This window comes from Artemia franciscana, chromosome 17 (assembly GCF_032884065.1).
Source record: "Artemia franciscana chromosome 17, ASM3288406v1, whole genome shotgun sequence".
Taxonomy (NCBI): domain Eukaryota; kingdom Metazoa; phylum Arthropoda; class Branchiopoda; order Anostraca; family Artemiidae; genus Artemia; species Artemia franciscana.
In genome coordinates, this window is record NC_088879.1 from 12,119,614 (window position 1) to 12,134,008 (window position 14,395).

Here is a 14,395-nt window from a genome sequence, read left to right on the forward strand (position 1 = left end):
GCGCTGGTCATGAAGATCATTTCTTAGATTTAAATATTAATATTTGTGATAATAATAAATTAAGTTTTAAAATGTATAATAAAACGGATGATTTTGATTTTGAAGTGATTAGTTTCCCATTCCCTGAAAGTAATATACACTCAAATATCACATATTCAGCGTTTTTCTCACAGTTACTTCGTTATGCAAGGATTTGTAGTAATTATATTGATTTTAAAAATAGATGTAAAATCTTAAGCCGAAAATTGATATCAAGAGGTTTTTCTGCAAATAAATTAACTTGGCAATTTAAAAAATTTAGTTTTCATTATAACGAACTTTTAAATAAATATCAAAAGAATTATCTAGAAATACTTAAAGAAATTTTTAACTAATTTCGGAGGTTCGAGAAATGTTGTCACAGCGCCATTTATTTTGAATTGTGTTTCTAATTGAGCGGATTTTTTTAAAAAATTAGCCACATGGTAAAGATGAATTCTATAATTGTTTAGTTCATTCAGGTTTTTTGCAATGTGTTAATATTTGTGATTTGGTAAAATTTATAATATTTAGTTTACCTATTGTTGCTAAAGGGAGGGATATATTAACAGGATAAGCTTGTTTTGGTTTTACTTGGTTGTTTTACATTTGCTGTTTTTTTTTTTTTCATAGGCATGTATTTTGGGGGTGATACCTGACGCGGGGATGCCATGGGTATTCTGTGGTAGCCACAACACTGTGCTGGGTAGAGAATTTAGAGTGGCGAAACCCTATATAGGCCAGTGTATTCTCCTGATGAGCCCTTATGTTGGGTGTTGCCTCTGAATTATTTGTCTATATTATTTTTTCTATTGTTCGGTAAATGACGACTTATACTTATTGACGACATGACTGCCTGTCCATGGATTATTCTTTATGGTTGATTGTGTGTGGCTATGCTGTTTGACCTATGTGATTGTATGGATGAGTAGGGTTAAGGCCTCATTCAAGTGCTGGTCTATATTAATCACTAATTTAGGAAAACAGTCTTCCTTTTCTCCTTCTGTCTCTCTTTTTTTTTTTTTTTTTTTGTGTGTTTGTGCTGTAGCATTGGTGATTTCTCTTTTCATGATATATATATATATATATATATATATATATATATATATATATATATATATATATATATATATATATATATATATATATATATATATGTATGTATTTATATATTAAATAAAAAAAAAAGTTTTTTTAACTGAAAGTAAGGAGCAAAATTAAAACTTAAAACGAACAGAAATTACTTCGTATATGAAAGGGGCTGCTTCCTCACCAACATCCCGCTCTTGACGCTAAAGTTTGACTCTTTCAACTCTTCTTTTTAAAACAGTAAAAAACTTTAGCGTAAAGAGCGGGATGTTGGTGAGGAAGCAGCCCCTTTCATATACAAAGTAATTTCTGTTCGTTTTAAGTTTTTATTTTGCTCCTTACTTTCAGTTAAAAAAACTTGTTTTTTTTTATTTAATTTCTGAACGTTTTTCAATCAATGCATGTTTTGATTTTGGCTCTCCGTGGAGGAATTATTAACACGAAATTTGCCTATTTATTATTTTTTTTTGCTAAATGTCTTTCTCATAATTTTGATTGAATGATTTTGAGAAAAAAGAGCGGGGGAGGAAGCCTAGTTGCCCTCCGATTTTTTGGTTAATTAAGATAAAGGCAACTAGAACTTTTAATTTTTTACGAATCTTTTTTTTTAGTAAAAGATATACGTAACTTATAAATTAGCTTACGTAAAGAAGTTTTGTATTCTCATGTTTTTATTACTATATGAGGGGGGTTCATCCCCTCGTCTGTACCTCACTCTTTACACTAAAGCTTAGATTTTGTCCCAATTCATTAAGAATGACCCCTGAATCACCAAAGCCGTAAAATAAATAGTTGAAATTACTAAAAATACTTTAGCGTAAAGAGCAGGGTATTAGGAGAAGGTGATCCCCTCATATGGGTAATAATTTCTGTTCGTTTTAAGTTTTAATGCTGCTCTTTACTTCCAGCTGAAAAAAACTTTTTCATATTTCTTTTTTCATTTTTTTTTTAATAATGCTAGTAAATCCTGCGCTCCCTTCATGGAAATTTTCTTCTACCATGACAAATTCCTCGATGGAAAGCTCCCCCAGCCTATCCCCCTATTCTCAACCCCTCCCCCAACCAAAAAATCCTACTGAAAACGCCTGGTTTTCGACTATGCTGAACAAAATGGCTATCTCAAAATTTTGATCCGTTGACTTTAGGAAAAAAATGAGCATGGGAGGGGGCCTAGATGCCCTCCAATTTTTTGGTCACTTAAAAAGGGCACTAGAACTTTTCATTTCCGTTAGAATGAGCCCTCTTGCGACATTCTAGGACCACTTGGTCGATACGATGACCCCTGAAAAAAAAAAAACAAAAAAAAAAAACAAATAAACACGCACCCGTGATTTGTCTTCTGGCAAAAAATACAAAATTCCACATTTTGGTAGATAGAAGCTTGAAACTTCTACAGTAGGGTTCTCTGAGACGCTGAATCTGATGGTGTCATTTTCGTTAAGATCCTACGACTTTTAGGGGGTGTTTCCCCCTATTTTCCTAGATAAGGCAAATTTTCTCAGGCTCGTAACTTTTGATGGGTAACACTAAACTTGATGAAACTTATATTATTAAAATCAGCATTAAAATGCGATTCTTTTGATGTAGCTATTGATATCAAAATTCAATTTTTTAGAGTTTTGGTTACTATTGAGCCGGATCGCTCTTTACTACAGTTCGTTACCACGAACTGTTTGATATATATATATATATATATATATATATATATATATATATATATATATATATATATATATATATATATATATATATATATATATATATATATATATATATATATATATCAACCAAAATCTTTATTACCTTGAAGAACATATAAGGGTTCAAAACGGAATAAAAGAAAATGAAAAAGAAAGAAAGAACAGTTGCACAGAAAATAATACTATTGTAAATAATATGACGTGCAAATAACGTACAAATAATCTACTGAATAGTCTACAAATAATCTAAATGATAGTATTGAGGCTTTTTGATTTATCCCGCTTAGGTGAGAAGCAAAATCAACGCTAAAGCAGCTGCTCGGTAGAAGGAAATATGAGTCGAACTACCATAACGTCCTACTTTAGTTTCGTAAATTGGATGTGTGCTAGTTCTAGATCTAGATGCAAGATAAACTCCTATTATTAAGTTTGTATTTGGCTAATTCCGAAGATAGTATTTGTTGAACGCTGGTGAGTTTAAGCTTCAGAGAGTTCGTGGAATTTCTCCGCCCGTTCCATAACTTGCCAAAGGCATTACCAGCGCAAGCAATATGTTGCAATAATTTCGCGCTCTACGTTCCCATCACATTGATGATCCACCCGAGGAATTTAAAGTTCTCAACCTCTTTCAAAACGTCGAACTTCAAGAGCTTCTATGTTAAAAGTTTAAAAGTTACTTTTTTTTGTTCCACTTTAGTACTGAATCATCTATATGTCAAAACAGCAAATTTGTCTAAAATTTACAAAAACTTATCAAAATTTGGTTTAACCAAAAAGTTTGATTTAATACTTGTATAGCTTCTCTCATGATTCAGTGTATTAAAGGCTTTTCAAGCTGTAAATGTTTCTCTTTTTAGGTTTATGATATTTACATGGCTGGAAGACATTTATGTTCTCATCGTTATAATGAATTTGTAGAGCTTCATAATAACTTAAAAAGGGAATTTATTGGATTTAATTTTCCTAAATTACCTGGCAAATGGCCGTTTGCGTAAGTATTTTCCAAATTACTGAATTAATTATTTAAGCATGTTAGAACAAATATTTTTTGGGGTCAACAACCAACGTTATCTTTGAGAAAAACTTTGTTAAATAATTACCTAAATTATTTTTAATATTTTTTAATATTGTTTTTATGCCGCAAAATTTGCTAGTGCCAGCGAAAACCGATTTTCCGCTAATTTTGACAATTGTCATACTAAATTGAATCTACCGTATAAAATAGCTGAAAACCTTTTAAAGGAGTTTGAAGAGGGTCTCTCAGATTGCATGTGCTTAGAGCTTGTTCTACATGACAGTTCGTCATCGAATGAAGTATTTTGATAGATATTCCTGCCTATAATTTTCTTGGTAGAGGTAATCAGGGCCAGTGACGTTACGACGAATTACTCTTTTTGCTTCAACCCTGCCATGGGTCATATCGGAAGTCTCCTCAACACATACAGACAAAACTTTTAGAGGACTGGCTTAGCTGTCCCATTAAGACTCTTCTAAATTAATTTAAGGAGTTTATCAGGACTATTGCCAAAGGTTGGTACCCTCGTCGTTCAAATTCCATCGCGCTTGAATGTAGCTGAATGCATGTGAGTATTTACTGTCCCAAAAAAGAAACGACTAGTATACTCAGCTATGGGCTTGATCCAGCAGTTGCTGTGTGCTCATTTCATTTTTATTTAAATTTTGCGAACTGCGACCTCCACTTTATCTTAATAAAAATTATATTTCTAGCACCCCTAAAATTTTGCGCCTGGGGCAAGTTCTCTGTCTTCCCGGGGAGTCGAGGCATTCTTTTCCTTGGCTGGCCTGCAAGATGCGAGGATTTTCGACAATGCCAGAAAAAGAACGGAGTCCCTTCATTCAACACGTCCCAACAAGGTGGCTGATATTGGATACCCTGCTGTTCACTCAGCAATTGATCAATGACCGGCACTCATGAAGTATTTTTGTATTAGGTGCCCTCAAAGAAACATTTGAAGAATGTAACGTCGTCAGCAAAGTAACTCGTGATTTTATGCTACTAAAAAGGAAATATATGCTTGCGGAGCTCAAATTCGTGTATTCATTGTATGAGCTTTTTAGGAAATTTACAGCAGCTTTTCAGAAGAACGAACCCCTTGTGCACGCTACTCATGCCAACCTGAAAAACTGAATTCTAACTTTTTTGGTAAGACTTGGAACCTGACATTATCATGTCTGCTGATGAAATTTCTACGCGTTTCCTTAAGAACTTAGACAACTATTTGCAGGACACTATTCTAGGTGAGCAGGTTGATCTTGCATTAGATGCTCAGAAACTCATCTTGGCAGAAAGAAAAGGGTTCCATTTAAGGGCGCAAAGGCATTTCAGGGCATCTGCCGAACGCTTGATCGAGAAGTTCCTAATCTCTTCTAATAGCCTTTTTGAAGTGCTTAGGTTCTTGGATCCCACGGAAATGAAAAGAGCTAGAAGTCTATCAGATATGATATTGCTTGCTTGAGAGGTCCCAGTAGGAGTAACTGTTAACATTATTAGAAGTGAGTGGATATTGCTTTAAGCCAAGAACTCAGCAGACCCACCACCATCACGCATCGACTATTACTGGCATCCATTTATTTTTTTATGACGGATGTTTAGGTGAGCAAAAATATACGCTTTTGTCGAAGTTAGAAAAAACTGGTTTGACATTATTGCATGGCAGTGCTTACATAGAGAGGGTTTTTTTGCTCTCAGAAAGACTTCTTCCGTCGGACAAAAAGTCCTGAATAGAAAGCTTTGTGTGATTGACGTCTTGAATACATATGGTAGCAAACCCGAAAGGTTTCCTAGTCCCAAGGAGCTGTTGACTTTGGCTAGGGTGGCTTGGTCAAAATACCGAGACTATGTGGAGAGCATGGCAAAAGAACAAGCTGTTCAACAAAGCATCCAAGACCACTAGAAAGAAAGAGAGGTGAACTTAGTTGACTTCTCTAGCAAAAAAGCTAGATAAACATGAGAAATCATTGCAAGAAAAGGAGGCTTTGAAAAACAAAAACGAACAATTGTTGATGTCGTCTTGAAAGAGCCCACCGATTGCTTACAAAAGTGATAGCTTCAAAGGGTTTTGTGAACATCGCCTTGGCTAATTCTCTGCTAAAGAATGCCATGGAAACGGAGAAAGACGAAAAAACAAAACAGATGGGAAAGAGTGGGGTGAAAAAGACGTATAAAAGAGGAAGTCAGACCTGATAAGGAAGTTGACCAATCTCTGAGAGAAGTCGAAGAAGTGAATGAGTTAGCTTGCGAGCTGAAATCTTATCGAATGTTTTTACTTCTTTCTAGTCTTGAAGTTGCTTTCCTTTTTTTTTGTTTTAAACAAACACAACTGAAAGTTTGAACAAAAAATAAAATGGAAAAAACGTAAGACAATTGACCTGTCTATGGGGAAAGCGAGTTCCTTCCAAGGCTCATGAATATGATTACTTCTTAGGGTGACCGGGCCTCCGTTTCTTATTCATGAGCAAAGGAATGTTTTGACCATGAAAGGTAATCAAAATATCTTCCCACTTTGATCCCTTTTTTTCACCCCCATAAAAGTCCCTTGAAAGGTTGTCAAGTGCCTTTTCTAATGAACAGGAATATTCCCAAGCCCTGTAATAGGCAATTGGGAGGTCGGAAAAAATGTCGATAGCTTGGAGAAGAGCCATTTTTGAAATATTACTTTTTGACAAATGTAGCTTTGCAAGAGAAAGCTAGAATTCTATGACATAGTTATCGACACCGATAATGACACATAAATCTTTCCACTTTCAAAAATTGGAGAAGATCGGAAGTTGAGCGGTCGAAGGCAGATAAAGTGCCGAGCAGATGCATATTTTGCATGAAATGTTGGTCCATCTCGCTCGTGAAACTGTCTATTACCTCGAAGTACAGAGGTTTTACCGGAGTTGGGTTGAACTGGTTGACTGATATTGCTTTTACCGGGTGTTGAGTTTGAAAGAAAGTCTCTAAACAAATGGGAGTGGCTTAACTTCTCTTGCTTCGAACACTGGTTTTAGAAGGTGGTGATTTCGATTCCTGGATATCATGTAAAGCCAAGAATTCGGATGTGTTTTTGCTTAAGTTGTTCGATCCGTTATCGAGTACCCCTTGTATCCCTGGCCATGGAGCCTTTCGAGGGGGAAGTGTATTGTATAAGTTTATAAGTGTATTGTTTCCCCTTTGTATCCCTGGCCATGGAGTCTTTCAAGGGGAATAAGTGTATTATAATTCCATTTTTAATTGTATTTTGTATTGTATTGAATAATAAACTTCCAATATCATTTCCCAGCTTTTGGAGAGTCTCGTATGTCGCAGAAATCAGTACAAATGCCTTATGACTCAGCAAGCTTTCGGATTGAAGTTGCTTTGATGAAGAATTTGCAGTGACTAGACTTTTTCCAGTATGTGCAAAGTTGAGACAAAAGAGGCTGGATTTATTTTGTCCATTAGTCCTTTTGTTTCACACACTGCCTCGGTGTTGGGACTGCAGCTAGCACAGCAACAATATATTCAAATGTGGCCATCACCTTGGAAATAGAGCAGACTGCGTAAAACCAGTGATTCTGGACGGTCCTCTTAAGGTCCAAGACTTTTTGACTGCTAATATGCTGGTATGCCATGAATGTTAAATGATCACTGTTTCTGCATTAAATACATACGTGAAGTCTTCGCACCACAGGGAAAAATTCCGAAAATTCGCTCATGTATTTTTAGGCAGTCAGTCTAAACAAAGTTTAATCTTTGGTTGTGACTGTTTACGTAAACTGCACGAGGCACTTTATTCCTAAGCTTTGCTTGAACCTCGTTAAATTCTCCACTCATAATGGATGCACCGTCATAATCAATACCCCATATCAAATCTGCACCAAGATTTTCTATAGTTGGACAAGTTGATCTGGGTAAGCTTTTGGTATCTAATTTGTGTATGTGATAGTAGCTGATTGTTCACTCCACAATTTTTCCATTTAATATGTACCTGGGGGGCGTTAAAAATCCAGGGGGGGGGGCATTTGCAAATGCCCTCGATTTAAACAATTTTGAATTAAATAACTACAGTATTAAATTGGGCATTGCAGATTGCGCCTTAGTCTGAGATTTCTAAGGTATTTTGAACTTCAGAGTATTTCCTAATCGGCATAATAATGCTTGCGTATTGTCCGTTCGTGTTTTATTTTTGAGGATACCTCTAGGTTTGTGTTATCTGTAACAGCCACGTGGTCAGTGTCAAAGGACTGACTGCCAACCTGGATTGATTCTCACCTATTTGTCTGGAAGAGATAAATTCGGGAGGTACCGCCAGGACTAATACATGCGTCAAACCCAACTAACTGCCCTTGGCCTTACTAAAAAGCAAGTTCATTTAATGCCTACCTCTCATGATGAATTGTTCGACAAGTTAGCTATTTTGTATTGTGAACGTTGAGCTCACCGCAGAGCTCTTGAATCTGGCTATATGATAGCGGCTCTGTGACTCACACGGTAGAAGAATGCAACTCATTTATAACGTTTCTACAGATGATCCACCTTGGACCTTAGTCCACGCGAATTGCTACAGCAAGAAAGAGTAGTCCTTGAAAGTACATTTTATAGTGTACGAGAAAGATATTGAATCTGAATGTTTAAATTTGGTGTGCTGTGGTCAGCTAGTCTCCCCAACATACGTGGATTCCATTGTGAAAACCTTCCATCATAAGACAATGAACAGTCAATAACCTTATGCTAATCCTCAATAATAGCGTGTTGATGGTCGAAACCTTGTAACACCCGTAACCTTGTAAACCTTGCAAACTCAAGGTCTGCTGACAGGGTTGCCAATCATGTGTAACTGACCGACTTCAACCACAGCAGTGCTACTGACCTGGTGCTGAAAAATTTTGTTGTTGTTGTATTATAAAGGTTCTTAATAAATCTAATTGTTGCTTATAAATCTTATAGATTTTTTTATTATCTTATTTTTAAGGTAAAGGTTATATGTCTTTATTTCTTGGACAGGTTAAGCGAACAACAAATCGATTCACGGCGTCGAGGGCTGGAGCAGTACCTGGAAAAGGTGTGTGCCATCCGTGTCATTGCTGAGTCTGATCTGATCCAAGAATTTCTCACCGAGTCAAACGAAGAAAATTGTGGCTTATTAAATGTAGAAATTAAGGTTTTACTGCCCAGTCGGGAAGTAGTTACTGTTGGTGTTAGTAGGAATGCAACAGCCGACATAGTTTTTGAAGCAGTGATGAGGAAAGTTGGTCTTGGTGGCAAAGCTTGGCAGGCTTTTTCCCTTTTTGAAATAATGGAATATAATTTTGGTAATGTTTCTTTCCTTTTGGTAATTTTCGGCAGAAGGAAATTGTTTCCTTCTTGTGAAATTTGATAATTTTCTCCTTTTCAAAAATCTTCATGGCTAGTACAGACAATTGGTAATTCAGTAATTAAATCTACTAAATCAATAAAATAATAATTAATAAAGTAATAATAATTAAGCGGTCATTTAATTTGATATTAAATTTAGCATATCGAATGAGTAGTAGTGTGGAAAAATGCTTATTGGCCGTATTTAGTCCAGTTATAGATTCTTAAAAATTGCTACTTTCTTTAAGGAGCCATAATAAGATTCAAGGAGAATAACTGCCTTAGTAAATTACCCAATTGTCTTGGTACTTACATATCGCGCATTTTACTCTACTGTAGGCACATACGTGAGGGGAAGGGGGGCACCAGAACAAAGTGTGATCAAGTTGGCTGTAGTAGTTAAAAATACACCAACCTTTATGGCCAAGAAAATTAAAGCCCAAGAAAATCTTTTCTGTTAGCTTAAGCCGTTTCTTCTTATATTTTATAATTCTCTGTATAATGAGGAGTTGCTATTTTTTCTTAGACAGACAACTTATTCCGCTATTTTCTATTTTTCCTATGACGCAATATATCTTATTTTCTCGTATATATAAATAATGAAGCTTTTGTTATCAAATATAGTTTGTCGAATCTTCGATGCCTGAAATAGTTTTCCTGTACAGACAAGTGGTCCTTAAAAACTTAAAATAAAACGGCAAACCACATTTTTCAGTTTCCTCAGTCAACCTTGAAAAGGACATGAAAATATTTTTTGCCCCTGACACTATTATAGGTCAGTTCATACCTGAAAAACCGTGAACTTCTAAATTTTATTTTTGGCTGTTAAAAAACTATGAAATTTTCACGGCAGTATGATATTCTTCTTAGTGTTGCCACGCGGAACCGTATCAGTCTTGATTTAGTCCTGAAAGGTATAATACCTTTTCTGGATTTTATCAACTTGAAACCCAGTAGGATCTTAAAATAATTCAGTGACCGTTTCTAGTTGTGTGACCATTCTTTCAAAACATTTGAAAATAGATTAAAAATATTGTAATCTACTGACCTAGTTTCTGGACATTAATTTATATTTTGTAAAAATAGATTTGTGCCGATTTTAATTTAAGTGTGCCAAGCTGTTTGTTACGTAACCCCAATCGGCAAACAGAAGAGGGGCAGTTCCCCATAGCAAGTGCCGTTGTATCTGCCGGGAGAGTCTCCTTTAAACTGTGGGGATGAGGTGGAACGGGAGTGACGCTTTCCTTGTTTTATTGGGGTTCATCCTTGGATGCTGCCAAATGAATGAGTACAGAATGCTGTGCTGAACTTTGCCGTAAGGGTGAAATCAAAAGGAAATGCAAACACCGATATAGTTAAAACTGGTTGTCATTTTTTTCGCAAAAGATAGGGTAAACGTAGCGAAAAAAATTATTTTATCTATGGTAAGGTGTGCTACTTGGCAAACCGAGAGGCAGAAAGTTGCTGACACTTTTGCGGACATTTTGAAAGTTTTTGACGATTGTGATGAGAATTCAGTGATCCCACCAAAGTTCGATTATATATGAACCATATGAAGTCCCTACAATTGTTAGCGAGACAAATGCTACTCTAACCAGAAAGGTAACCGATTTTATGCCTAGAATTCAAGAACTTTGTGTATACAGCTAAAGCGTGGGGTCTGTGCTGTCCCTCGACGAGTGAGCCCCAGGCCTTGCTAATTCAGTAGCCGTCGATCCTAAGGCATCTTATGCTGTTGTTCTCAAAATGCCAAAATCTCTCGATAATCCCGATGCTCTTAAGCAGTTTTTGGACAGCGTTTGTTGCGACTCAGTGGAAATAAGTGAGCAGAAAAAAGTTGTCAGAATCAGAGAAAGTTGAAACAGGACTGGACATTGTACGTCAATCTAAATCATCTGCAAAGAAAATTATTGAGAAAATGAAAACTAGTAAGCCTGACGTTACTACTATGCTCAAAGAGAAGCTGTTTGTTGCCGTCCCGAAGCAGATTCTATGTAACATGACTCATACTGATGTAGACGCTCTTGTGCCAAGTGTACCAGAAATCGGTAACTCTGAGCGTTCCAAAGTGTTTAAGGTGTATTTTGGGACGCGGAAGGATCTTGAATATTTTCTTGTGGTATCAGTTCAGGTTGGCTATGAGAAGCTGTCTGCGGAATAGTTCAAATTTCTCCCAAAAAGGCGTTTTTCCTGTCATGGAGTTGGTCACGTAGCGGCCGACTGCGTACTGACGCCTATTTATGGTCGTTGGGGTGCTTCTGGCCAAACCTCCACGAAGGATAATATGTGTAAGAAAGATATGTTCTGCATTTTGTGCAAAAAGAAATGCCATACATGCTACAGTGTAAGGTTTCCTTGAGGATTATATTCCCTGGATTCTATATGGATTCATGGCGTATCTAGGATTTTGTTGGGAGGGGGGCTAGAAAATTTTTCGAAATGCATCAGAAATTTGTTTATGTTCATTTTTATTACTTTTTTATGAGTCAGACAATTTTTTTTTTTGGGGGGGGGGGGAGGGAGGACTTAAAATCGGTGACACCCCCCCCCCCCTCACCCCTGGATACAACATTGATTTTATACCTTTCTATTACCTCTATGTTATGTTTTATATCGTGTATTTCTATGCAAAGTACCTTGGTTTTCAATCTGGGCTTTATTTCACCCAATTTCAATCAGATGTATTTACCCAATAGCTCGAATCTAACATTTTAAGAAGAATTTGGAGAATTTCTGGATTAGAATTTTGGGTATGAAAAGTTATAAATGAAATCATAATATGCAAATGTATGTAAGTACCAGGGCTAAACTTTCAACAGTTAAAACCGGTAAAAAAAAATCAACTTTTTGTGCAAATATTGATAAAAACCCGAAAAAATAAAAGAAACATCTAATAAACTACAACTATTGTTTTCTAGAACGTAAGCTACAGCCTGGAGAGATTCCTCACTCCATTTATATACAAAATTATACAACTGCTGCTGCCACCTGCCTAATTATTAAAAGATGGCTCTTTTCTATTAGCGAAGAAATAGCGCTTTGTCATAATGACCAAATTGCCACGTTATTCTTTCACCAAGTAAGTTTTGTTTAATTCAAGTTATTTTTGTGATTATTTAATTGTATTTAATTTAAATTGTAATTGTATTTAAGTTTTATTTAATTAGCATTCTTTGTTAATGCTTACGATTTTCGCCTGAGGGGTTTTTGCCTGACATACATAGGGTGTGCACAAAGCACCTCTGTAATGGCAAATGGACACTTGTATCTCCAATGAGATCTGTATTAACTATTTGGTGTGTTGGCATTCGATGAAAACAAAATGATTTAATAGAACACTTGTAAGGAGGGAACCACCCGTGTCTGACACTTGTATTTCCAGAGAACTTATTTGTTATCCTATATTCAATCTGTATTGACTATTCGGTGTGTTGGTATTCGAAGAATACAAAATGAGCTAATAGAACCCTTGTAAGGAGGGAACCATCCGTATCCGACCATTGTGTCTCCAGAGAACTTATCTGTTTTCCTATGTTCAATGTGTATTGACTATTTGGTGTGTTGGTATTTGATGAAAACAAAATGAGTTAATAGAATCCTTGTAAGGAATGAATCATCCGTGTCTGACACTTATATCTCCAAAGGACTTATCTGTTATCCTATGTTCAATCGGTAGTGACTATTTGGTATGTTGGTATCCGATGAAAACAAACTGAATTAATAGAACCCTTGTAAGGAGCGAACCACCCGTGTCTGACACTTTTGTCTCCAGAGAACTTATCTGTTATTCTGTGTTCAATCTGTATTGACCATATGGTGGTTGTATAACTATTTGGTTGAGTTTGTACTAGATGGTATCAGCTATCCTCCACCTTCGTAGTTCACTCACTGGCCTATGTTAACTGGCTATTAAACGATTAGACAACGCAATAGTGCGTTGCAGTTCACCCGGCGATTTCCGGTCTTCTTACTGACCGCGTGTTTTTTGTTCAGTTTAGTATCTATTGCAGTATCTTCTGAGGTGTATTATTGATTTAGCTGCAAAGAATATGGGGAGTTTTTGACAGTGGAAAGTGGCACTAATGTTGAAAAAAAAAGACTAGCAGTATCTTGCATTTGGCGATTTTTCTTTTTAGACTTTATCACAACTATTGTACATGTATCTATCAGGCCCTTTATAATGTAGAGAGACGTAAAGAAAGCAGAATTCAGTAGATCTTGAAGCCCAATGTTAACTAGCCTACTTAACCTCCCTGATTTTTCCCAAGCTAGCCTAGGCCTTCATCTTGCAGACTGGATTTTGGCTTAAAATAATTCTTGAAATAAAAACTAATTAGAGACTAATTATAACTAACAGAGAAATTTTTAGCTTTAACCCTATAAATTTCTAAATTAATTATTCAGCTACCTAATTTTCTTTAAAATTTTCTACATTTTTAATGAAATCGCCAAAAGCTGCCCTGTGTGTGTGTTGCTAGTTATGTTAAGTTCATATATTCCCATGTTAAATTATCGAAAATCCTACTCTTATTAAAAGAAAACTAACAGAAAAGAAAATCCCGGTGCTCACTCAAAAGAGGTTTTTCTTAATTTATGTGATTTCTATTCTTTTTATTTTTGCCATTCAATAGCAAAACTATCAATTTTTGAAGGTTTTTTCTGTAAGAATTTTTTTGACTTCACACTGTCCAAATACTTTACCCCACCCCCCTAATGTGCAAATATATATATTTACCATCTATTCTGTCAATTTTCTTTGTATTTTCAAACAGTTCGTGGTAACGAACTGTTAAGGAGCGACCCGGCTCAATTCTTAACGAAAATCACACCATCGCATCCGGCGTATCAGAGAACCCTATAGCAAAAATTTCAAGCTCCTATCTACAAAAATGTGGAATTTCGTATTTTTTGCCAGAAGACAAATCACGGGTGCGTGTTTATTTGTTTGTTTTTGTTGTTGTTTTTTTCCCAGGGGTCATCGTATCGACCAAGTGGTCCTAGAATGTCGCAAGAGGGCTCATTCTAACGGAAATGAAAAGTTCTATTGCCCTTTTTAAGTGACCAAAAAAATTGGAGGGCACCTAGACCCCCTCCCACGCTCATTTTTTCTCCAAAGTCAACGGATCAAAATTTTGAGATAGCCATTTTGTTCCGCATAGTCAAAAACCATAATAACTATGTCTTTGGGAATGACTTACTCCCCCACAGTCCCTGGGAGAGGGGCTGCAAGTTACAAACTTCGACCAGT

General features: G+C 36.1%; 1 protein-coding gene across 1 annotated transcript in view; it reads left to right on the forward strand.

Annotated features, from left to right (window-relative positions):
• Positions 1 to 14,395, forward strand: part of LOC136037860 (sorting nexin-27-like) — a 48,431-nt gene that overhangs the window by 19,629 nt on the left and 14,407 nt on the right. The window contains exons 4-6 of the mRNA XM_065720710.1: positions 3,665 to 3,798; positions 8,797 to 9,104; positions 12,066 to 12,226. Of these exons, the coding sequence (XP_065576782.1) occupies positions 3,665 to 3,798; positions 8,797 to 9,104; positions 12,066 to 12,226 (603 nt within the window). The remainder of the gene's footprint in view (positions 1 to 3,664; positions 3,799 to 8,796; positions 9,105 to 12,065; positions 12,227 to 14,395) is intronic.